We start from the raw sequence: 26233 nt of genomic DNA, 5'->3' as shown, positions 1-26233 counted from the left end.
ACATTGAGCTTGGGTGGATCTTTGATACTACACCCAGTCCACAGTGGTGACAGCAGAGAGGTGGTGATGCCCATTCCCTTCACGTGAAGAAAACCTGCACTTCCAGACTATTTCTCAATGTTCCACCACATTGCACAAACAGTGAAGCACATCAGAAGTATAGCAGCTTACTCATGCAAAGCAAGCTCCCACTGACATTAACTGGATGGTGCTGTGATTGCACATATCACACAATGCAGCCATCAGGACTCGTGGCCCAGTCTGAGCTGATGAGGAGGATCCTTGTTGACTTTCAATCCCAAGTTCAGCTGAGGTTCAGGGCTCTGGCTCTGGACCGTTTGAAATGCTCGGTGAACACTGCTCCACCAAAGATCAGACTCAGTCACTAGAGCGGTGACTGCAATCAGTACCCACTCACCAATCTGTAACGCCCAGACCAGTAGAGTGTCACCCAGCCCTGTAGAGAGGTGGGATTTATGTCTCTCATGGAGCAGTTGTTCCATTCCCAGCCCAGAATGTACAGACATTGCCACAGGGAGAGGCAATGCTTGTGTGAACACAAAATGAGTCTCTTCACTGTGAGCCAAAGCTGCTGCAGGCACCCATGTTACCACTGTTCTGTGCTCAGGTGCAATTGACAGCACATGGTCAAGCAACCTCAGTCTGCTTCTCATTTTTCGTCAATAACAAACCTTGGAATAAATGGACACAACACACACCAAACATTTTAAAAACAGTGAAGAATCTTTATATTGTAAATACTGTGACATCCTGATAGAGGAAGGGGCAACAAGAATCTAAAGGAAGTCAGTTGTGGAGGGAAACAGATGCCCACAAGCCTCAGTCTAAAGGGAGAAATGGAAAGGGGTTCGAAATTGATTGCTTTGTTAACTTGCCAACTGGCCAGGACCAACAATCAATCACCTGCACCCAGGAAGAGTTCAGGGAATGATGTTTTCTCCGATGACCCTGCCATGTGTTAGACAAAGAAAGGAAACCTCAACAGACTCACTTTGACTAGGCAAAGCCCAGACCATGCTGTCACCCCCTGGCTCCAACAGGAGAAATCGGAGTGAGTGGAGAAAGAGAGAGAGAGAGAGAGAGAGAGAGATAGTGAGAGAGACAGAGAGAGAGAGAAAGAGAAAAAGAGAGAGAGAGAGAGGAGGTCCCTGTCAGGACGCTACTACAACAAGGATGTTTACACACAAATATACACATCGGTCTCTGTTCCCCAATTGTACATCCTGAATATGATGCACAGGACCGATGTAAAAATTAAAACACACGGCACAGTTCAGCAAACTTGCAGTTTGTGGAGTCACTTGGTATGAGAGTTAGGCCTTTAATAAGATTAGGAAAGCAAGGGTTCAAGCAGGTCACAATATACGAATCTGATGCTAGCTCACTGTATACTATCAGGGATTCCACACTCTCAATCTCTGGGGATGAGGCCCTCTCCTCACTTCTCCTTCTTCTCTGTCACGGCATTGTTCTGTGAAATAAAAAATAAAATCTTCAGATTTACTCAACAAATACTCACCATCAAGATAATCCACCACCCACCTCAGTCAAATATACTTCTCAGATATCCCACTAACTCCACCCCCAAAATACTCCACTCCAACAACCCACCGACCTTCTGAAACCCTCCCCCTCCCCCCACAATCTCTCTCCAAAGCACACTACCCATAGACTCTCCGATGATACATTCTCCTGTAAGTGCCCCCTAGCCCACAGGCCCTTCTGACATCTCCAAAATACCCCAGTGATCACACCCAAGCCCACTGTGACACCCGCTCCCACAACTCCATTCCTCCCCCCACCCACCTTCATTCAAAACACAGCCCTTATCAGTGAGCCCCCACTGGCAAACAAAGTGCTGCTGACATTGGGTTGTCACCGGAAGAACCAGCCCCTCTGGCACAGACCTACTAAATGATGACCCATTGCGGTGTATCAAGGAACTGGGACCAATGAGGAGGTTGGATGAGGGGGTGATGGACAATATATGGGGATTTGGGCAAAGAGCTGGACGACAGCTCAATGTCTTTCACCTTTTTAATGATGCGCTGGATGTCCTCAATCATGGAGTTAAGATTCCTGGTATTATCCTGAAGCCGCAGTTCATAGAAGACCTTCAATTTCTCTGCTGCCTTGACCCGATCCTCCAGCTCAGAGACCTGTTTCTGCATTTCCTGCATCCCTGAGCTCAGTGACTTGTTTACACTGTCATTTGAGGATAACTTGCCCAAAGTTTCAGCTGTGTAGGAAACATTTCTCAACAGTTAATCACAGCACTGTACTCCCACCTCCAAACCCTGTCCACTGCCCTTAACTGAAACCCAACTTCATCTAACATCTGCATTCTAACCGCATTATAGCATGATTGTAGAAAAGAGGGCCATTTGGCTCAGTAGTCATGTACTAGTCCCAGAAAAGAATCAAAACAACCAGCCCAATCTTCCTATCTTATTCCAAACCCCTTCAAGCGCCCATCTCCTTTTCAACTACTTATCTAACTCCAACTTGTAAGTTATTATTGAATCTGCTTCCATGGCCCTTGAGGCAGCTCATCTCACAATAGCAATCCCTGTATTAAAGACACTCTTATCACTCTTCTGGTGTTTTGGTTTAAACTTCTAAAGCAGTTCCAGATTTAACATTTCACGGAAGACTTGAATTTTGAAGAATTTGAAAACTGGGATCCATTTTGTGTCATACATGGATATCTGGACCAGGTTCAAATAAACTTAAAAATCACACAACACCAGGTTATAGTCCAACAGTTTTAATTGGAAACACGAGCTTCCGGAGTGTCGCTTCTTCATCAAGTGGTTGTCAAACCTAGTGCTTCCAATTAAACATGTTGGACTAGAACCTGGTATTGTGCGATTTTTAACTTTGTACACCCCAGTCCAATACTGGCACCTTCAAATCAGGTTCAAATAATACTGAAAACTCTGTGACACAGATCTTTTTGGTGAAATTAACAAGTTTCTTGGGAATAAAATGACTTCAGATAATTTAGGTGTGACCTGCCTGCATTTAAAAGCTTACTCTTTGCGACAGTCTAAGGCTTGAAGAGTTGTTTCTGTGTGAAATTAGTTGGGGGACAGGAATCCATATGGAAAGCTCCCCAACTGACCTCTCCTGTTTCTGACAAGAACCTTCAGCTGAGACATCAGGGTGAAATGTAATCCGTTCTTCTGAGAGAGGGACTGAACTTCTGAACATCAGATTTCCTGATTTGTGTCTGTTAAGATTCCAGAGTCAACTGTGTGTGATTTGTGACTTAAGTGTGCATGTCAGAAAATCAGAATGAGGCATTCTGGAACATTCTACATTTTAAGGTTTTTGCATTCAAGAACTTGGTCAGACAGTTTATTTCTTCTTGAAGTATCACTTGCGATAAATCTGTTCCTTGCCTTTATTGGAAGTGCGTATCAGAGAGTGAGAGTGCACAAGATTATCACTGCACATTTATACTTCGCCATTACAAATTCTGTGTTAACCAATGCTGCAGTTACATTGGATAGGTTTTATTTGATAAATCAATAATTTTGTTTATGAAAGAAATCGCATTGACAAGACAAGATACAGGAGCAGAATTAGGCCAATGCTCCCTATTCGATAATGACTGAAAATTTTCTCAACCCCATTCTCTTGCCTTTCCCCTGTAACGCTTGATCCACTTACTCGACAAGAACCTCCCTCTACCTTACTGACACTCAATGATTTGACCTCCACAACCCTCTGTGGCATGAATCCCACAGATTCAGTGCTCTCTGGCTGAAGAAATGCCTTCTCATTTCAGTCCTAAACGGTTATCCCTTCATGGAGGCTGTGCCCTCAGGTCCTAGTCCTACTGGTTGAAACATTTTCTCAATATCACTCTATCTAAGTCTCTCACTATTATTTAAGTTTTAATGAAATTCCTCATCCTTTGAAACTCCATTAAGTACAGACTCAGAGTCCTCAACTGTTCCTCGTATGACAAGTCATTCTTCCTTGGGATCATTCTTGCAAATCCCCTTCAACACTATGTCATGTTTTTTTTAAATACGGAGCACAAAACTGCTCACAATATTCCAAACGCAATCTGATCAGAGCCTGAAACAGCCTTAGCAGTACATCTTTTAATCATAGAATCCCTCCAGTAAGGAAACAGGCCCTATGGCCCAACAAGTCCACACCAAACATCTCACCCAAACCCCTCTTACATTCCCAACCTCTTGAAACAGTGCATTTGCCTTCCTAACTGCCAACTGTATCTGCATGTTAACCTGAACAGAATCCTTAACTGGGACTTCTAAGACTGAGTTTCAAAGTTCCAAAGTCTCTCCTCATTTAGAAAATAGCCATTCCCTCTGTTCTTCCACCAAAGTGCATAACCTCACACTTGCCCACATGGTACTGTCATTTCTTTGACCACTCTTCCAACCTGTACAAGTCCAAGTCCAAGTCCTTCTGTAGTCTCCGGGCTTCCTCAACACTACTTGTCCCTCCATTCATCTTTGTATCATTTACAAACTAAACGACAATGCTCTCAGTTCCTTTGTCCATCTCATTAATGTTTCATGTGAAGAAGTGCCGTCGTAACATGGGTCCCTGCAGATGTGGTCCCAACTTGTCACCGGCTGCCGACCTGAGAAAGGACCCCTTTACCCCACTCTCTGCCAGTCAGTCAACCCTCGATCCTGGATGGATATTGTTATGCAATGAGTTGGCAAAAGAGAGTAAGGGAGGGAGGGTGCATGCATGTGTCTTGGTTGTAACTTGAATTCCCTTCAATATGTGTGGTGTGGTGAATGACCCTCCTCTCAGTGATAAGACCTGTTCAACTGACCCTTCATGTTTGAAAGATCTTGGTTAAATCTTCCTCTGTATTTCTCTGCTCTCAGGAAATCAACTTGAGGTTCTCCAACTTCCCTGGAGAAGATCTCTGCCATCTCCCCTGCAGCTCTCTTAGCTTTTGCCTCTTGGTATGTTCCTATCAGCCGCGGGCCCCAGAGTATCACATCCCTCTCACCCAGATTCCTTTATGTGCTCACCAAGCTGGGTCTCCATTGATTGAAGTTTGTTTTCCATGTCTGCACGGTTTCTCTCATCTCGCTCCAGCTTCTGAATCAAGTTGCCAACATTGACCATGTTACCATTGTACTCCACCAGGGTGTTGTCTCCAGACCGGGTCCTTGGCTTACTGGGAGGGACACTGGGACAAGATGGCAATAGATACTGGTTCCCTGAAGGAGAAGCACAACAATCAAGGACCTCAATTCCTCCCCTCTCTGAACACGCAGTTAAGGAGCACAAATATAACCCACCATGTTGTCCCAGCGACAGACAATAACAGGAAGTGAACAAGTGATTTGAGGGGTGGGGATGAGAAAACTTTGGTTTGCCTGAATTCAGCAGGTTTAAAGTACAGGATGCTATGGACTCTGATGGACTGACCAGCTATCCAGCTGCCTATTCTTCCAGAGCAATGGAGGACATATTGTGCCAGGTCTCGAGCAGACACAAACATGAATCAAAGAGGAAATGCCAGGCAGGCCCTTTGGTCTGAATTCCACTTTCCTGCCTGATGTTCAAATCCAGTGAATCCTCAGATATAAAAGTCTCAATTTTGGCCCAGAACAGCTTCAATGACTGAGCATTTTTACTGCAGGATGCGAACTGCAGTTAAACGGGGAAGAAATGGCTTAATGACATTACTGCATGACTATTAATTCAGAGACCTACGTATGCTCTGGGGGATCCAGGTACGAATCCCACTGTAGCAACTGGTGTAATTTGAATTCAATAAAAATCTGGAGTTAAGAGTCTAATGATGATCGTGAAACCATTACTGTCAGGAAAACCCATCTGATTCACTCATGTCCTTTTGGGAAGGAAACCTGCCATCCTTATCTGGTTTGGCCGACATGAGACTCCAGACGCACAGCAATGTGGTTGACTCTCAATTCTGGGCAATTGGGGCTGGTAATAAATGCTGGTCCAGCCAGTGATGCCCACATCCCATGAAGGAATATGGGGGAAAAAAAACGAGGAGCACAGAGACTTGAAGCACAGTCCCATTTGTGCTAATCATAACTGCAGGTAGCAGTTGTTTGAGACCAGTGAAAGACAGCAAGGCAATTAATTAAACTCCTGCAGTCCTTCATTTTTCTAGCAGCGATACCATTGTCAAAACCACACACAGCAATAGTAAAACTCTTACCGAGCAGCATGTCCTCAGTTATGAGGCTTTTATTCTCCAGTTTCTCCAGATCTCCTTCCCAGCCATCAGTGAGGGTTCGATAAAGACACATGTTCTGTGAGCACACCTTGCTCAGTAGCTGCTTAATCTGTAATACAAATATACAACTTCAGTACTTCGGTATGGGTGTCCCAGCAATCTGGATTGATTGTAATCACTTATCTAGCCTTGTCTCTGCACTCTGTGGAGTTTCAGAGACAGTCCCATGATCACAAAGGCAACAATGCGTGACTCATGCCCTGAGAGATATCAGAGGCTGACCACTGCATTGTGAACAATCCACGTCTGTCACAATAGCTTTTCTGAGTATACCAAAGGAACAGAATGAACCTTAATAATCCACAGTGAAAAGATGCAATGCACCTTTGCACACTTGTGATACCAAAGCCATAGTGGCCAGGTCTCTGGCACTGAGGGGGAGAAAATAGAAAAACACTCGTGGTAGGACACTCAATAGTTAGAGGAGCAGACAGGAGATTCTGCAGCTGTGAACAGGACTCCCGTAAGGTATGTTGCCTACAGTGCCAGGGTCCGGCAAGTCTTTGATTAAGTCTACAAGATTCCAAAGGGACAAGGTGAGCAGCCAAAAGTGGTGCACAATGACATAGCCCGGAAAAGGGATGAGGATCTAAAAAGTGCTTTCAGGGAGTTAGGTTTGAAGCTGAAAAGTAGGACAAGCAAAGTAATCCAAGGATTACTACCAGTGCCACGTGCTAATGAGGTGAGGAACAGGGAGAGAGTGCAGCTAAACACGTGGCTACAGGGTTGGTGCAGGAGGGAGGGCTACAGATACATAGGTTACTGGGGAACCCTCGGGGGAAGGTGGGACCCGAACATGAAGGACAGGTTACACTTAAACTAGAGGGGCACTCGTGTCCTGGGCGGGAGATTTGTCAGAGCACTTTGGGAGGGTTCAAACTCATTGGGCAGGGGGATGGAATCCAGAGTTATAGACTCGAGGTAGTTGTTGAACAGGCAGAAATAGAATGTAGAGAGTACGTCAGGAAAGATGCACAGTTGATAGGGCAAAAGGGATGGGTTTAAGTGTGTCAGTTTCAATGCAAAGAGTGTCAGATCAACTCAGTACGTTGACAGGCCAACGCGGGGAGAGGCCATTCTAGACTTGGTGCTCGGAAACAAGCCGGGGCAGGTATCAGATCTTGTGGTTGGACAGCAGTTTGGTGATAGTGACCACAACTGCCTCACATTCTACATAGCTATGGAGAAGGAAGGGATTAGGCAAAATGGGAGGATATTTAATTTGGGAAGAGGAAACCATGATGCGATTAGACATGAGTTAGGAAGCATGGATTGGGAGCAATTGTTCCATGATAAAGGCACTATAGACATGTGGAGACTGTTTAAGGAACTGTCGTTGCAAGCGATGAATAAATATGTCCCTCTGAGACAGGCAAGAAGGGGTAAGATAAAGGAACCTTGGATGACGGTGGAGCTTCTCATCAAAAGGAAAAAGGTAGCTTACATAAGGTGGAGGAGGCTAGGGTCAAGCTCAGCTCTCGAGGATTACAGGCAGGCGAGGAAGGAGCTCAAAAATGGTCTGAGGAGATCCAGGAGGGGGTATGAGAAAGGCTTGGCAGAACGGATTAGGGAGAACACAAAGGCATTTTACACTTATGTGAGGAATAAGAGAATGGTCAAAGAAAGAGTGGGCCGATCAGGGATAGCATAGGGAACTTGTGTGTGGAGTCTGAGGAGGTAGGGGAAGCCCTAAATGAGTTTTTTGCTTCTGTCTTTATGAAAGAAACAAACTTTGTAGTGAATGAAACCTTTGAAGAGCAGGTGTGCATGCTGGAATGGATAGAAATAGAGGAAGCTGATGTGCTGAAAATTTTGTCAAACATTAAGATTGACAAGTTGCCAGGCCCAGACCAGATTTGTCCTCGGCTGCTTTGGGAAACGAGAAATGCAATTGCTTCGCCACTTGCGAAGGTCTTTGCATCCTCGCTCTCCACTGGAGTCGTACCTGAGGCAAACGTAATTCCTTTCTTCAAGAAAGGAAATAAGGAAATCCCCAGCAATTACAGACCAGTAAATCTCACGTCTGTCATCTGCAAGATGCTAGAAAGGATTCTGAGGGATATGATTTATGACCATCTGGAAGAGCATGGCTTGATTAAATGCAGTCAACACAGCTTTGTGAGGGGCAGGTCATGCCTCACAACCTTATCGAGTTCTTTGAGGATGTGACTAGAAAAGTTGATGAGGATCGAGCTGTGGATGTGGTATATATGGATTTCAGCAAGGCATTTGATAACGTTCCCCATGGTAGGCTCATTCAGAAGGTCAGGAGGAATGGGATACAGGGGAACTTAGCTGTCTGGATATAGAATTGGCTGGTCAACAGAAGACAGCGAGTGGTAGTAGAAGGAAAATATTCTGCCTGGAAGTCTGTGGTGATTGGTGTTCCACTGGGCTGTCCTTGGGCCTCTACTGTTTGTAATTTTTATTAATGACTTGGATGAGGGGATTGAAGGATGGATCAGCAAGTTTGCAGACGACACAAAGGTTGGAGGTGTCTTTGACAGTATAGAGGGCTGTTGTCGGCTGCAGCGGGACATTGACAGGATGCAGTGACAAACTGAGAGCATGGATCTTTACTTGGAACTACGATGTTGGGGCCACAAGAGAGAAACGGATTTCACAAAAATGATTGCTCAATATTCCAGTGTTTCGATCTTTTAAAAAAAACGCGGAGGGGGAGTGGTGGTCAAACAGGAGGGGAGTAGCATTGTTAATTAGAGAGTACATCACAGCATCAGAAAAGGAGGTTGTTGAACAGGGTTTGCCTACTGAGTCAGAATGGGTGGAAGTCAGTCACAGGAAATGAGCAGTCAATTTTTGTAGACCCCCCAACAGCAGCAGAGACACGGATGAACAGATTGGACAGCAGATCTTGTAAAAGGGGTAGATGTACCAGAGTTGTTGTTATGGTGACTTCAACTTCCCCAATATTGATTGGAACTTCCTTCATGCAGATGGTCTGGACGGAGCAGATTTTGTCAGGTGTGCCCAAGAAGGATTCCTAAGAAGCATTTCAGTGACAGTGACCACAACTGCCTCATCTTTACCATAGCCATGGAGAAGGATAGGCACACACAGTTTGGGGAGGTATTTAATGGGGAGTGGGGAAACTATACTGGTGTTAGACAGGAACGATGGAGTAGAAATTGGATAACTTTGTTCCACTAAGACAGGCAAGGAACGGTAAGGTAAAGGAGCATTGGATCAAGAGGAAGACGGAAGCTTACTTAAGGTTGAGGAAGAGAGGATCTGGCACGGCTTTAGAAGATCCCAGGGTAGTTAGGAAAGAACTCAAAAAATGGTCTGAGGAGAGCTTGGAGGGGTCACGAAAAAGCCTTGGTGGGAAGGATCAGAGAGAGGGAAGGCCCAATCAGGGATAGTGGAGGGAACTTGTGCCAAGAGTCTGAAGAGGTAGGGGAGACCTATGTAAGTTTTTTGCTTCAGTATTCACCAAAGAGGGGGATCTTGTTGATGGCGAGAACACTGTGGACCAGGTTTATGGCTGGAACAGATTGATATTAATACAGTGGATGTGCTGGAAATTCTGGCAAGCATCGAGATAGTTAAGTCCCCAGGGCCAGACCTATTATATCCAAGGTTACTACGGAAAGCAAGGAATGAGAATGCTGCGCCTCTAACGATGATCTTTGTATCCTCACTCACCCTGGGAGTAGTACTTGCTGACTGGAGGGAGGTGAATGTTGTTCCTATTCAAAGGAATAGGAAAGCCCCTGGGAATGACATACCAGTTAGTCTTACGTCTTACCTTGGTGAGCAAGGTACTGGAAAGGATTCCGAGAGTTAAGATTTATGACTATTGGAAAAACATAGTTTAATTAAAGATAGTCAGCATGGTTTTACGAGAGGTAGGTCAGGCCGCAAGTCTTATTGAGTTCTTTGAGGATGTGATGAGACAAGCTGATGAAGGTCAAGCAGTGGATGTGTATGTGGATTTCAGAAAGGCATTCAATAAGATTTCCCATGGTAGGCTCATTCAGAAAGTTAGGAGGCATGGGATACAGGGGCATTTGGCTGTCTTGATACAGAATTAGCTGGCCGAAAGACAGCAAGTGGTAGTGGATGGAAAGTATTCTGCCTGGAGGTCGGTGAACAGTGGTGCCCTGCAGGGATACATTCTTGGGCCTTTGCACTTTGCAGTTTTTATAAATGACTTGGATGAAAAAGTGGAAGGGTGGATTAGTAAGTTTGCTGATGGTACAAAAGTCAGTGGCATTGTAGATTGTGTCAAGGGCTGTTGCAGACTACAACAAGACATCAGGAGAAAGGGAGGAGTGCAGATGCTGGAGATCAGAGGTGAAGAGTGTGGTGCTGGAAAAACATCTGAGGAGTAGGAAAGTCAAAGTTTTGAGCATAAGCTCATCATCAGGAAAGGGCAGAAATAGCTGTCACAAGGAGGCATAACTTTAAGGTGATTGAAGAATGTATGGGGAGATGTCAGAAGTAGGTTATTTCCTGATTAAGAGCTGATGCTTGAAATGTCGACTCTCCTGCTACTTGGGTGCTGTCTGAACGGCTGTGCTTTTCCAGCACCACACTCTTCGACTACAACAAGATATTGACAGGATGCAGAGCTGGACTGAGTTGTGGCAGATGGAATTCAACCTGGATAAATGCAAAGTGAGTCATTTTGGAAGGTCGAATTTGAATGCTGAATATCGGTACCTTTCTGGTTCAGGTGTAGAGCATACTGTTAAAGACAGGATTCTTGGCAGTGTGGAGGAACAGCGGGATCTGAGGGTGCACCGACATACATCTCTCAAAAGTTTCCACCCAAGTTGATAGGGTTGTTAAAAAGGTGTATGGTGTTTTGGTTTTCATTAATGGGAAATTGAGTTTTTAAGCTTATTTTATGCAGCTGCAGCTCTCTAAAATCCTGGCTAGACCACATTTGGAATATTGAGTTCAGGTCTGGTTGCCTCATTATAGGAAGGATGTAGATGCTTTAGAGAGGGTGCAGAGGAGATTTACCAGGATGCTGCCTGGACTGAGTGCTTGTCTTACGAACAGAGATTGAGTGAGCTAGAGTTTTACCACACTAGAGAGAAGCAACAAGAGAGGTGACTTGATAGAGGTGTTCAAGGTCATGAGAGGCAGAGAGTAGATAGCCAGAGACTTTTCTCCAGGGCAGAAATAGCTGTCAGGAGTCGTCATAATTTTAAGATGATTGGAGGAAGATGGAGGGAGATGTCAAAGGTAGGTTCTTTATGTCAGTGGTGGTAGTAGAGTTACAGACAGGAGGGACACTTAAGTGACTGCTGGATAAGTACATGGATGGCAATAAATTGAGGTGTGTGTAGGTTAGGTTGACCTTGGTGGGCTGAAGGGCCTGTACTGCGCTGTACTGTTATACGTGATAATTATGCAGTAGCTCACTTGCAAATTTAGGCCAAGTGCCTTGCAGACAACGTGGGTAAATACCAAGATTGCTCTATAAAAACAAAAGAACAGATGCTGTAAATCAGAAACAAAAACAAATGTTGCTGAAAACGTTCAGCAGGCCAGGCAGCATTTGTGAAGAGAAATCAAAGTTAACACTGAGTGTCCAGTGACCCTTCCTCAGAACCGATGGTAGCAAGGAAAATGTCTGTTTACATGCAGAAGATGGGTGAATGGAAGGGATAAGGAGTAAATGCTAGGTGGGGATAGAACCCAAAGAGAGAGAAGACAGTTGGAAAGACAAAGGAGTCTGGGAGGGTGGGTGAATAACTGTTAACGGATACAGTTAGTGTGGGAGCAGTGAGACCGAGGACGGGGGCTGCCGGAAAGTTAAATTAATCCTTTGAAGACGTACCTCGTGAATAGGCGAAGCAAACAATGGACAGCTGAGTAAGTGAGGTAATATATTTGGACTGTTGTTTTACCAGAAATCCTACTTAGGTAGTGTCTCTCAGCCATCCTTCTCCTCTAACCAAAAAAAGATTTCTGCATGCCGATTTAGTAAGGTTACTAGGTTTTTTTTCAACAGTTTCTTTGGGAATTCAGAACAGCAGGTATGGATGTTAGGGCAGCTGCATTCTCCTTCTGTAGAAGGTGGGAGGTAATGGTTACCACGAGTGTCCATGGTAATTTCATCTGCAGGAAATGCACTCAACTCCAGCTCCTTGGAAACCACATTAGGGAACTGGAGCTGGATAAATTTTAGATCATTCAGGAGGCTGAGGGGACAATTGAGAGAAGTTACAGGGAGGTAGTCACACCTCAGGTACAGGAAAAAGTTAGATGGGTTACAGTCAGGGGATAGAAAGGGAACAGGCAGACAGTGCAGGGGTCCCTGTCGCCATTCCCCTCAATAACAAGTGCACCTTTTTGGAAACAGTGGGGGCGGACAACTTACCAGGGGTAAGCCATAGGGTACGGGTGTCTGGCACAGAGTCTGTCCCTCTTGCTCAGAAGGGAAGGGGGGAGGTGAGCAGAGCATTCGTCATTGGGGACTCCACAGTTAGGGGGACAGATAGGAGATTCTGTGGGAACGAAAGAGACTCGCAGTTGGTGCATTACCTCCCAGATGCCAGAGTTAGTAATGCCTTGGATCACGTTTTCGGAATCCTTAAGGGGGAGGGAGAGCAACCCCAAGTCGTGGTCCTCATAGGTACCAAAGAGATAGGTAGGAAAATAGATGGGGATATAAGGCAAAGATTCAAGGAGCTAGAGTGGAAGCTTCATGCTAGAACAATCCATCATCATCTCTGGTTTGTTACACATGTCACATGCTTGAGGGGCGAGGAATAGGGAGAGTAGTTGAACACTTAGCTACAGGGATAGTTCAGGAGGGAGGGATTCAGATACCGGAGTACATGGGGCTCATTCTGGGGTAGTGGGACCTCTACAAACAGTATGCTCTACACCTGAACCAGAAGGGTACCGATATCCTGGGGTGGGGGAGATTTAATAATGCTCTATGGGAGGATTTGAACTATTTCAGCAGGGAGGTGAGAACCTGAATTGCAGCTCCAGTGTACAGGAGGTTGAGAGGGGTGAGGTCCTGAATTAGGTTTCAAGGTCACAGGAGTGTACCAACAAGCAGGAAGGTGGTTTAAAGTGTGTCTACTTCAATGCGAGGAGGATCCAGGATAAGGTGGGTGAACTTGCAGCATAGTTTACTACCTGGGAGTTCAATGTTGTGGTCATTTCAGAGACAGACAGAGCAGGGACAGAAATGGTTGCAGGTTCCAGGGTTTAGATGCTTCAGTCAGAATAGAGAAGATGGTAAAAGAGGGGGAATGCGGCATTATTAGTCAAGGGCAATATTATGATGGCAGAGAGGATGTTTAATGAGGACTCACCTACTGAGGTAGTATGGGCTAAGGTTAGAAACAGGACAAGGGAGGTCACTTGGTTGTGAGTTTTCTATCGGCATCCGAATAGTTCCAGAGATGTAGAGGAAAGGATAACAAGACCATTCTGGATAGGTGCGAGAGTAACAGGGTAGTTATTATGAGGGTCTTTAACTTTCCAATCATTGATTGGAAATGCTATAGTTCCAGTGCCTGAGATGGGTTGATTTTTGTCCAAAGTATGCAGAAGGGTTTCTTGACACAGTATGCAGGTAGGCCAACAAGAGGCAAGGCCACTTGGGATTTGGTACTGGGTAATGAACCGGGCCAGGAGAGAGATTTGGAGGTAAGAGAGCACTTTGGTGATAGTGACTACAATTCAGTTATATTTATTTGCGCAATGATCTATAATGCAGGGATTGATATATAATGCAGGGCAAGAGTTATAGCTGGGGGAAAGGCAATTATGATGCAATTAGGAAATATTGAGGATGCATAGGATGGGCACAATTGAAACGTGGAGCGTTTTCAAGGATAAGCTACTGTGGGTTCTTGATAAGTACATACCTGTCAGGCAGGGAGGAAGTGGTAGAGCGAGGGAACTGTGGTTTACTAAAGTAGTTGAATCTCTTGTCAACAGGAAGGAGGCTTATGTGAAGATGAGACGTGAAGGCTCAGTTCGGGCACTTGAGAGTAACAAGTTAGCCAGGAAAGACCTAAAATGAGAGTTAAGAAGAGCCAGGAGGGGACATGAGAAGTCTTTGGCAGGTAGGATCAAGGAAAACCATAAAGCTTTCCATAGGTATGTCAGGAATTAAAGAATGACCAGAGTAAGGGTAGGGCCTGTCAAGAACAGTAGTGGGAAGTTGTGCATGGAGTCCAAAGAGGTACGAGAGGCACTAAATGATTATTTTTCATTGGTATTCACACTGGAAAAAGACAATGTTATCCAGGAGAATACCAAATATTAGAGTTGTTGGGATGGAGGTTAATAAAGAGGTGGTGCTAGTAATTCTGCTAATAGATAAATCCGATGGGTCGTATGGGATTTATTAGAGGATTCTCTGGGAAGCTCGGGAGGAGATTGTAGAGCCTTTGGCTTTGATCTTTATATTGTCATTGTCTACAGGTGTTTTGCCCGAAAAGTGGAGGATAGCAGATGTTGCCCCCTTGTTCAAGGAGTGCCGAGACAACCCTGGTAATTATAGACGTATGAGCCTTACTTCGGTTGTGCATAAAGTGTTGGAAAAGGTTATAAGAGATTGGATTTATAATCATCTAGGAAGGAATACTTTGATTAGTGATACTCAACACGGTTTTGTGAAGGGCAGGTCGTACCTCGTGAATCTTATTAAGTTGTGAAAAGGTGACCAAATAGGTAGATGACAGTAAAGCTGTTGGTGTGGTGTATATGGATTTCAGTAAAGCGTTTGATAAGGTTCCCCACGGTTGACTACTGCAGAAAATACAGTAGTATGAAATGGAGAGTGATTTAGCAGTTTGGATCAGAAATTGGCTGCTGAAAGACGACAAGAGGGTGGTGATTGATGGGAAATATTCATCCTGGAGTTCAGTTACGAGTGGTGCACCACAAGGATTGGTTTCTGGGGCCAATGCTGTTTGTCATTTCTATACATGACCTGGATGAGGGTGTAGAAGGATGGGTCAGTAAATTTTCAGATGATTCTGTGGAGTTGTGAACAGTGCAGGTTACACAGGGATAGACATAAGCTGCAGAGCTGGACAGAGGTGGCAAATGGAGTTTAATGTGGAAGCGTGTGAGGTGATTCACTTTGGAAGGACTCACAGGAATACAGAGTACTGGGCTAATGGTAAGATTCTTGGTTGCGTGGATGAGCAGAGATCTTTGTGTCCATGTGTATAGATCCCTGAAAGTTGCCACCCAGGTTGATAAGGTTGTTAAGGCGGTATATGGTGTGTTAGGTTTTATTGGTAGTGAGATTGAGTTTGGAGCTATGAGGTCATGCTGCAGCTGCACAAAACTCTGGCGCAGCAGCACTTGGAGTACTGCATACAGTTGTGGTCACCACATAATAGGAAGGACATGGATGCATTGGAAAGAGGAGATTTATCATGTTGCCTGGTATGGAGGCAAGGTCTTATGAGGAATGGCTAAGGGACTGGAGGCAGTTTTCGGTGGAAGGTAGGACGTTTAGAGGTGATTTAGGAGAGACATACAAGATGATCAAAGGATTAGATAGGTTGGAGTGAGAGAGCCTTTTCCTCGGATGGTGATGGCTAGCACGAGGGGACAGAGCTTTAAATTAAGGGGTGATAGATAAAGGACAGATGTCAGAGGTAGGTTCTTGACTCAGTAGTAAGGGTGTGGAATGCCCTGCCTGCAACACTGGTAAACTCACCAACTTTAAAGGCATTTAAATGATCATTGGATAAATATATGGATGATAATGGAATAGTGTAGATTAGATGGACTTTAGATAAGTCTCACATGTCGGTGCAACAGCGAGGGCCAATGGGCCTGTACTGCGCTGTTATGTTCCATGTCCTTAGTAATGGCAGATTGTGTCAACAAAGCCTGGAGTGTGGGGTGGGGGGGCTTGGACACAGGAGAGTTCAAGCCCTAAAATAAACAAATTTGACTGAGTCCAGAAAGCTGCAGAGTCCCAAAGTAGAAAATTCCCTTCCCTGGTCCTACTTCCAAACAGGCCATTCCTTCCCTGGTCTCCTCTTCCTTCACTCCCAACAGCATCTTCCCCTGCAACTGGCAAAAGGTGCAACACTTGCTTGTTTGCATCCTCCCTTCTCAGAATCCAAGGGCCCAAACATCCCTTCCAGGCGAAGCAGCACCTGACCTGCTCTCAACACCATCTACTTTACTGCATTCACTGCTCACAATGTGGTCTCCTCTGCACTGGGGAAACAGTGCAGAATGGGGGACCGCTTCACAGAATATCAAAGTTCAACCCACAGTAAAGAGCCCGAGCTTGCAGTTGCCTGCCATTTGAGAACACCACCCTGTTCCCTGGTCAACATTTTTGCCTAGAGCTTGCTGCAGGACTCCAGCAAAGGTCAGCGCAAGCTGGAAGAACAGCACCTCATTTTTCACATGGGGACCCTGCAGCCCTCTGGACGTAAGACTGAGTTCGATAATTTTAGGGCTTGAACTCACCTATGTGTGAGCCCCCTACCCCACACACCAGGTCTTGATATCACAGTCTGCTATTACACACCATGTACTGATAGTCATGAGCAGTGTCCATGAATAGCTATCCCAGCCAGATCACTGTCCATTCCTTTGGCCTTCCAACTGTCTTCTCTCACTTTCGGCTCGATGCCCAGCTATCATTTACTCCCGAGTCCCTCCCTACCCTATCTTCTGGAGATAAACCACTATTTTTCCAGCTACCATCAGTTCTGAGACAGGGTCACTGAGACATTAACTCTAATTTCTCCTCACAGATGCTGCCAGGCTTGCTGAGAAGAATGCTCAAGTCAGGTATTACAGAAGCCTCAGAATGCATTCGAATTACTTGCTCTGTTCAAACTGAATAGTGCGAGTTCAAATTTTTTGAGTGCTTGCTCAGTTAACTAATTTAAACTAGGCATCTTTTGAGGAGTTGTGATGCTCAACTTGGGAAATCAGACAGGGTTCCCATTGTCAAAGACACGATTTCGATGACAATTTGGCTGATGCCTCTCACAGTGAAATAATCACTCCTTCCATTCATTCTCAAAGCAAAATCATGACAAGAGATGATAGAGTACACACAACGGTCGTTTGAGTGGAAGGCAATCTAAAGTGGATTAAGACCAGCATCCAGTGGGACCAGGAAGCTATAACAGACCTGTGCAAGTGCCAAGGGAAATTTGTATATATGGTGTAAACGTGGTGTACCTGAACTCTGGACAGATGAAGCCCCAAAGTGGAGATGATTTGCTCCAGGTCTTTTTCCAAAATGTAGTTGCAGAGGTTGCGGTCAAAATAGACGAAGGCAAGCAGCACATCCTTGCGTAGTGAGACCATTTGACTGATATCCTTCTCCTGTACCATAAACACAGATTAAAACCAAGTCTTGTTACAATCACTCCAATTCTCAACACCAAGAATGTCCTTATATAAGCCAGTTGCACCATCTGGGCTGGGGCCATGGACCAGGAACACTGCAAGTCCCACTTTATGCCCAGTTCCGTGCTTAAGTTTACACCAAGTATAGGTTGAGGCCAGAAAATCCCTCACCAACCTCACTGCTAGCTTCTTGGAACCCTCTCAGATTCTCCCTTCTCCACAGTCTGAACACAGAGCCTGTGCTGCACCATCGCAGTCTACAGCCCTCTGCACTGACATTCAGCAGAAGGGAGGTGGTGACAGTGTGTTAATGTCACTAGACTGGTAATCCAGAAACCGTTTTAAGAAAAGCGACTCAAATTTGTAAAGCTACCTTACGGTGATCACATGACTGCTGTCAAAATTCATCAGGCTCATGATGCGTCTTTAGGGAAAGAAATCTTAACTATTCCCACTTACATATGACTCCAGACCCAGAGCAATGAGGCTAACTCTTAAAATTGCCCTCTCCGCAATTAAGGATGGGCAAAACCTGGTGCCCGAACCAGTGACACCCACATCCCATTACTAAATACTGGACTGCTCCCAAATCGCTGTTCCTCATGCTGCCCCATCCCACGAATCACTGCTCTCTGTATTAAACAGCCTTTGCACTGTCTGCAATATCCACAAAGGTCCAGGTTGCCCAGTGTATCTCATGTTGCAATATTTTCTTACCATCTCTTTAACTGATCCACTTTCCGCTTCATTCCCTTTGCCAACTGACTTTTTCTCATCAGTGCTGGAGAGACCTGCAGGAGACAGAACCAAACATTAGCTCAAACTCAAGAGATGCCAATGTGGCTCTTTCACCTCACTGGGAAAAATCAAGTCCCACTATTCCTGAAGTTGTTGCAGAAGTCAAAGATTTTAAGAAGTACACACAACCGCCCCATGTACTCTTTTAGAGTTAGGTTGACTGAAAACATTGACCAGGATTCTGTCCTTAATAATGACAGTTTTATTACAAACAAATAGATTCCAGTTACAGATAAACGATTAGTTAAAACTCCAATCTCCTTACAAACTCCCCTAACACACACACATTATAGGTTGAGAGGGTTCTCAGAAACAGTCCTTTTGGTAATTGAATGTTCAGATCTATTCAGATGGTCAGCCGGAACTTGAATTTAGATTAGATTGCCTACAGCGTGGAAACAAGCCCTTTGGCCCAACAAGTCCACACCGAACCTCCGAAGAGCAACCCACCCAGACCCCTATATTTACCCCTGACTAGTCACCCAACACTATGGGCAATTTAGCATGGCCAATTCACCTGACCTGTACATTTTTGGATTGTGGGAGGAAACCGGAGCACCCGGACGAAACCCATGCAGACACAGGGAGAATGTGCCAACTCCACACAAACAGTTGCCCGAGGTGGGAATAGAACTTGGATCCCTGGTGCTGAGAGGCAGCAGTGCTAACCATTGAGCCACTGTGCCGCCCCTTACATCAACAGTCTGAAATTGCAATTTTTGGATTAATAAGTGTAATGTTTGTCTATGCAATCAGAACTCCAAGTGAGAGAAAATTAGGTTCCAGTTCCACACTTCATTGCCTGGCATTCAGGAGCACAGTTCTAGGAAGGAGGAGTATAGATCCCATCTATCTAAATGACAGTGCTTCAAGAAGCCACAGTGCTATGTACTTTGGCCTCGTAGCATTGGTTTTGTTCAAAAATGGTCAATTTATTGATAGCCAATAGTATGGCATTGGCAAGATCAAAGATTGGCACTGAGTGTTATACATCTGACAAGAGGAAGACAGTTGGAAATGGCAATTTTCATCTGATTTAAATTAATTTGTGAAATGAACAATGACAGTCCATAATTCCAAAGTTAAGGGTCTTGTGGCACAGTGGTCAAGTCCCTCTAGGGTCAGAAGGTTCAAGTCCCACTTGTCTCAAAGATGTGCCATGATGAGTTTGAACAAGTTGTTTAAAAATATAAACCTTCTAACTTGACCACATGAAAACATCATTTGTGTTTCTGAATATGTACACAAGTGACAAACTAATTACTGTCCTCAAATCCAATGAATTGCTGATCTGAGAGCAGCTTACAATTCACTCAGAAGCATTTACAACCAGTTGGTGGACTGTCTAGCAGTTGCCACGCTGCTTTGTAGGTTGGCTGGGACTATGTTGCATTTTTCTCATAGTAAATGATCCTCACCAAAATCCTCCTCGTTTTCCTCCAAGAACAGAACGTCGTCAATCTGCAGGAGTGTGTCGTCATCAGCATCCTTCCCTTTCACATCCTTTTCTTTAGTCTCACCTTCATCTGGCTGCAAGCAACATCAGAAAAATCTGGTAAACCATACTTTGAATGAGAAATGACCATGGAGGAGAGGCATTTGTGGGTTCATAGAACATAGAAAAGTACAGCACAGAACAGGCCCTTTGGCCAACGATGTTGTGCCGAGATTTAATCCTAATGCAAAATATAATAACTTAACCTACGCACCCCTCAACTCACTGCTATTCACGTGCATGTCCAGCAGTCGCTTAAATGTCCCCAATGACGACGCTTCCACCACCACAGCTGGTAACACATTCCATGCATTCACAACTCTCTGCATAAAAAACCTTCCTCTGACGTCTCCTTTATACCTTCCTCCTAATATCTTCAAACTATGATTCCTCGTCAATCCTGCCCTGGGGAAAAGTCTCCGACTAATTGACTATCTATTCCACTCATTATTTTGTACACCTCGATCAGGTCTCCTCCCTTCCTCCTTCTCTCCAGAGAGAAAAGTCCGAGCTTATTCAACCCTTCTTCATAAGGTAAGCCCTCCAGTCCAGGCAGCATCCAGGTAAACCTTCTATGCACCCTCTCCACAGCCTCTGTATCTTTCCTATAGTAGGGTGAGCACGACTGGACACTATTCCAAGTGTGGTCTCACCAGGGACTTGTAGAGCTGCAGCAAAACCTTGCGGCTCTTAAACTCGATCCTCCTGTTAATAAAAGCCAAAACACCATATGCTTTCTTAACAACCCTATCCACTTGGGTGGCAACTTTGAGCGACCCATGTACTTGCACACGCATTTCCCTCTGTTCCTCCACACTGCCAAGAATCCTGCCTTTAATCCAATATTCAGCATTCGGGTTCGACCATCTGAAATGCATCACTTCACACTTATCCAGGTCAAACTCCACCTGCCATTTCTCAGCCCAGTTCTGCATCCTGTCTATGTAGCGCTGCAGCCTGCAGTAGCCCTCTACACTATCGACAACATCTCTAACCTTTGTGTCATCTGCAAATTTACTAACCCACCCCTCAACCTCATCATCCAAGTCATTTATAAAAACTACAAAATGCAGAGGCCCAAGAACAGAGCCCTGTGAGACCCCACACGACACTGATCTCCAGGCAGAATACATTCCATCTACAACCACTCTCTGCCTTCTGGCAGCCAGCCAATTCTGAATCCAGATCGCCAAATCTCCCTGTATCCCATACTTCCTGACTTTATAAATGAGCCTACCCCAGGGAACCTTATTAAATGCTTTGCTGAAGTCCATATATACCACATCCACTGCTCGACCTTTGACCTGCCGTCACCTCCTCAAAGAATTCAATAAAGATTTGTGAGGCATGACCTGTCCCTCACAAAGCCATGCTGACTGCCTTTAATCACGCTGTGTTTTGCCAAATAGTCATAAACCCTATCCCTCAGAATTTTTTCCAAAACTTTGCTGACCACAGATGTAAGACTGACTTGCCTTTAATTGTCAGGGATTTCCCTATTACCCATCTTGAAAAGAAGAACAACATTTGCCTCCTTCCAGTCCTCCGGTACGACTCCTGTGGAGAGTGAGAAGGCAAATATCCTTGCCAGAGGCTTAAACCTCCTTTCTCGCTTTCCGGAGCAGCCTAGGATAAATCTGGTCTGGCCCTGGGGACTTGTCAATCAATGTTTCCAAAGTTTCTAGCACATCAACTTCATCAACCTTGATCTGGTCAAGACTGTATTCCAGCTCCTCTCAGTTTTCATTTACAACAAGTTCCCTTTCCTTGGTGAAAACCGAAGCAAAAAACTCATCTAGGGCTTTCCCTATCTGCTCTGACTCCACGCTCAAGTTCCCTCCGCTATCCCTGATCGGCCCTCCCTTCTCCCTGATCATTCTCTTATTCCTCATGTATGAGTAAAATGCCTTGAATGTTAGAAGTAAGAGATTAAGATATAACTGAATCATATTCCAAGGAAATCATTGGGACTGATCAAAGCAGCCTGCTTCTCATAGCGAAGCATCCTTGAAGTCATTTTTTTTCAAACAGCGCAGGAGACTCATTGTGTTCATTGTGGCTGTTTAAAATCCATCTATTCTAATCCCACTTTCCAGCACTTGGCCAGAAACGCTGTATTCTATGGCATTTCAAATGTCATCTCAATAGTTCTCGAGCGTTATGAGGGTTTTGGCCTCTATCACCCTTTCAGGCAGAGAGTTCCCAAAACATACAATTCTCATTCAAAACATTTTTCTTCAAATCCCCTCGAAACCACCAATTCCTTACCTTAAAATGATGCCTCCTAGTAAGAGGAAAGGTTTCTCCCTGTATTTGCCGATGACAGCTTTGCACACCTCAACCTTCTCTGCTCGAAGGAAAACCACTGTAGCCTAACTCCTTTCTCAATAACTGAATATCTCTAGCCTAGGAAATATCCTGGTGCATGTGCACTGACCCCCTCCAGTTCAATAACATCCTTCATCGTGTGGTGACGAGACCTGCACACCATTATCCAGCTGGGGGCAAACAAATGTTAAACACAGCACCATCGTGACCTACTTACTCTTTTAATCATACAATCCCTACAGTGTGGAAAGAGGCCCATTGGCCCAACAACTCCACACCAACTAGCCCACCCAAACCATGCTCCATTACTTGACATTTACCCTTAACTAATGCACCTAACCTACACATCCCTGAATTCTATGGGCAACTTATCATGGCCAATTCACCTAACCTGCACATCTTTAGGTTGTAGAAGGAAACTGAAGCATCCGGAGGAAATCCACGCAGACAAGGGGAGAATGTCCACACAGACAGTCGCACGAGGCTGGAATTGAATTGAGGTCCCTGGTGCTGCGAGGCAGCAGTACTCACCACTGAGCCACCATGCCACCCAGTGTATTCTAAATAATTGACATATAAAGGCATCCCATATGGCTTCTTAACCCGGCTGCCTTCAAGGGTCTATGGGCACACAAACCAAGGTCCTTCTCATCCTTTTCGGGGATTATATCAAACCAGGATCAATGGACTGCATGGCTTACTCTTGTTCCTATGTTTGCACAATTTGATTTGGCATAGTGAGGAGCTGATAAAGATTTTAAAAACAAATAGATGGGAGTCTGTGGAATTCACTCCCAGAGTTAGCGGCTGCAGCAGTGATCAGGGCAACATTTAAGAACAGCTATGATATGTACTGAAGGAGGGTCAAGGGACATATGGAAGGGCATTAGTGCAATGGATTTGAACGCTGACTCTGTGGGAAATACACACCAATACGGGCTGAATAGGATGAAGGTCTTACCATCAGTCAACTGCCACAACTCACTGGAGAAACCATATCCCGAATAGACTGGGTCACTGGGAATAGAGTGCCTGCCCTAAATTGCTGTCATGGTGAATTCAAGAACGTGCATCTCTGCTCTGGTTACGTGGGAGTCTGCAATACAGTTGTGCTCATATCTGGGTCTCAGGTCAGGATGTCACCAGACTTGGTGATGACGGCTTGTATTTGAATGAGCAACTACATATCTCTCATGTCATCAATATGTGTGATACATGCATGAGAGTAAACTGGAACTGCACTTCTTTCAGAGTCAAAATCTTCCATTAAACATGGAGAGTCACATCCAAGGTGAAGAACACTTGAACAGGAAACCCAGAGACTTATCCCCCCAACCTCAATTAAATCTATATTCAGGGTCTGACAATTATTAGGAGACAGAAGGAAGCCATTCAATGCCATCTATCTGCCCTAGCTCTCCAAATGAGCTTCCCACTATGTCATTCTCCCTGTCACCCTGCACATTCCTCCTTTTGAAAGCCTCACTTGAGCCTGTCACCACCCTCACAAGACAGTCCAGTCTGGAGCCTAACCACATATTTCATTAAAAAGATATTCCTCATTTCACTTTTGTTTCTCACTAATTACATTAAATCTACACCCTCTCATCCTCAATCCTTTCACCAGAGGGAACATTTCCTCCATATTTACTCTCCCCAGACCTCTCATGATTTTGAAGGCTTCCATTCTCCCCAAGTCTCATCTTCTCCAGTCTTCTCCATACCCGAGATTCCTCACTTCTAGAACCATTCTTGTAAACCTGTCCTGCACTCTTGCCATTATCTTCACATCCTTCCCTACACAGAGCTCCGAAAACAGGATATAATACTCCAGCTGAGACTGAACTAGTCTTTTAAACAAGTTAAACGTCACTGCCTTGCTCTTGTGGTCTAGGCCCCTATTAAAAAAACCAAGGAGACTGTGTGCTTTATTAACTAGCCTCATCAGCTTTCCTTTTAAAGAAAAATGTGAAGACTACAGATGCTAGAGGTTATAGTTGACAAGTGTGCTGTTAGAAAAGCACAGCAGGGAGATCCAAGATGGTGGCGACTCAGCAAGTCTGAGTTTACAGAGCTCTTCCCAAAACCTGGGTAAAGTGAGTTACTCACCCCACCACACTTACCAAACCACCCAAAAAAAATTTCTAACCTTAATTAGCTGCTTACTATTATATTTGGGCAGTTTGGTGTTGGGTGGATAATGAGTAAACCAAAGGGACCCCGCAGCTCTCAGAAAACAAAGACCCCTCCCCCACCCTCCTCTCCTCCGGCTGCAGCTGATGTAAAAACAGGCCTTGAAGAGATGATTGCCAGGCTGGAAACGACACTCGTCAATTTCATCGCAGAATCCAGACAGAGATGGAATGCATTCGAAGAAAAGCTGCAGAAACACAGCCAGGCTATCGAGGAATTACAGGGCCGAGTGAAGGGGGCGGAGCTAAAGGCCACGACCTCCGAGGCTGCAGCACAAACAGCTGCAGAACAGGTGAGAGCTCTGGAGCAGAGAGTCCGGGCCTTTGAAATCTACATGGATGACCTGGATAATAGAAATCGGAGAAAGAATATCCGTCTTCTGGGCCTCCCTGAACAAGAAGAGAAGGGACAGTTAGTAGTATTTCTGGAGCGATGGTTGCCCCAGCTTTTAAACCTGGGGGCTGAAACTGACCGGGTAAGGGTGGAGTGGGCCTACCGGGTCGCAGTACGCGGATCTGGCCCAAACCAGCGCCCACGCCCGGTCCTGTTCCGGCTGCAGAGTTATAGGGAGAGGCAGATACTCCTGGACGCCTCCAGAAAGCTTGGAAAGGATCCTAAAGCTATGATTCATGAAGGATCCAAGATTATGTTATTTCAGGACTTCTCCCCGGCTTTGGCACAAAGGAGGAAGGCGTTTGATGAGGTGAAGAAATGTCTAAGGAACTTAAATATTCAATACACCTTACGCTACCCAGCGACGTTATGCTTTACCCACGAAGGATCCGAATATAATTTTAGATCACCAGAAGAGGCTAAGGAACTTTTAGACTCGTTTAAATAAATCGTAAGAGACAATTTATGTTGGCTTGCCTCTTCCACACTCCGTGGGGAGAAGTGGATACTTTACTCGACTTTACTTTTGCTTCTGGGAGCAGGGTTGTCTTCCCTTGCTATTTTATGTTATTATACTTAACTGTAATTTGTTGGAGTTGTAATTTTATAGTTATGTGTGTTTGTACGTGGCATTGATGCTATCAGATATACTCAGGTATGGGTGGGGAGGGGTGGGGGTGGGGCGCTCACTGTTAACTCTAGCTCGGTATTATATCTAAATCCTATTAAGGAGCGCCCGGGTCAAGGGTGGGACACTGTTTGGGAGAGGATATGGTGGACCTTTAGAAAGGAAGTAAGGCCCCCTGAGAACAAGGGGGAGGATCTCCATTCAAACATGTTTTTTTTTGTTCTTATTGTTTGGAAATAGTTTCCTTTTTATTATACTGTTATGAGTGTATTAGAGAACATTTTCTCTTGTTTGAAGGATGTAAGTGACTCAACTATACACTCTGGATAATTGTGGATTAGATTAGTAGTTAACTGAGTTTCATTGTTTTTCTTTCTTCTTTAGTATCATTCCTTTGAATTTTGATGATTATATATTTAAGATCTATTTTTATATTAATGTTTGTGCTTGAAAGTTCTGTTTATTTTTGTAAATCTGTCAAAATATTAAATTTCTAATAAAAATATCTTTTAAAAAAAAAAGAAAAGCACAGCAGGTCAGGCAGCATCCAAGGAGCAGAAGAATCGACATTTCGGGCATAAACCCTTCATCAGCAAAACTGGAGGGGTGGTTTGAGGATGCTGAGAGATAAATAGGAGGGTGGGCAGAGGGGGAAGGTGGTTGGGGACGTGATAGGCAGATGCAGGTTGGGGAGGGGTAAGAGTGATATGTCAATGGGCAATGTGGAGCAGATTGGTGGGAAGGAAGATGAGCA

At 44.9% G+C, this 26233-nt stretch overlaps 1 protein-coding gene across 2 annotated transcripts in view; it reads right to left on the bottom strand.

Moving 5' to 3' along the window:
• Positions 1 to 723: 723 nt before the first annotated feature.
• The window catches only part of LOC132836989 (cell division cycle and apoptosis regulator protein 1-like), a 66040-nt gene continuing 40530 nt past the window's right edge, over positions 724 to 26233 (bottom strand). For both annotated transcript variants that reach the window (XM_060856596.1, XM_060856597.1), the window contains 7 exons: positions 19861 to 19972; positions 18362 to 18435; positions 17474 to 17620; positions 6221 to 6347; positions 5052 to 5243; positions 2055 to 2260; positions 724 to 1492 (listed from right to left, as the gene is read on the bottom strand). In XM_060856596.1, the coding sequence (XP_060712579.1) occupies positions 1460 to 1492; positions 2055 to 2260; positions 5052 to 5243; positions 6221 to 6347; positions 17474 to 17620; positions 18362 to 18435; positions 19861 to 19972 (891 nt within the window). In that variant the 3' untranslated portion in view covers positions 724 to 1459. The remainder of the gene's footprint in view (positions 1493 to 2054; positions 2261 to 5051; positions 5244 to 6220; positions 6348 to 17473; positions 17621 to 18361; positions 18436 to 19860; positions 19973 to 26233) is intronic.

This window comes from Hemiscyllium ocellatum, chromosome 48, assembly GCF_020745735.1.
Source record: "Hemiscyllium ocellatum isolate sHemOce1 chromosome 48, sHemOce1.pat.X.cur, whole genome shotgun sequence".
NCBI lineage: Eukaryota > Metazoa > Chordata > Chondrichthyes > Orectolobiformes > Hemiscylliidae > Hemiscyllium > Hemiscyllium ocellatum.
This window is presented reverse-complemented; position numbering and strand designations above follow the sequence as displayed.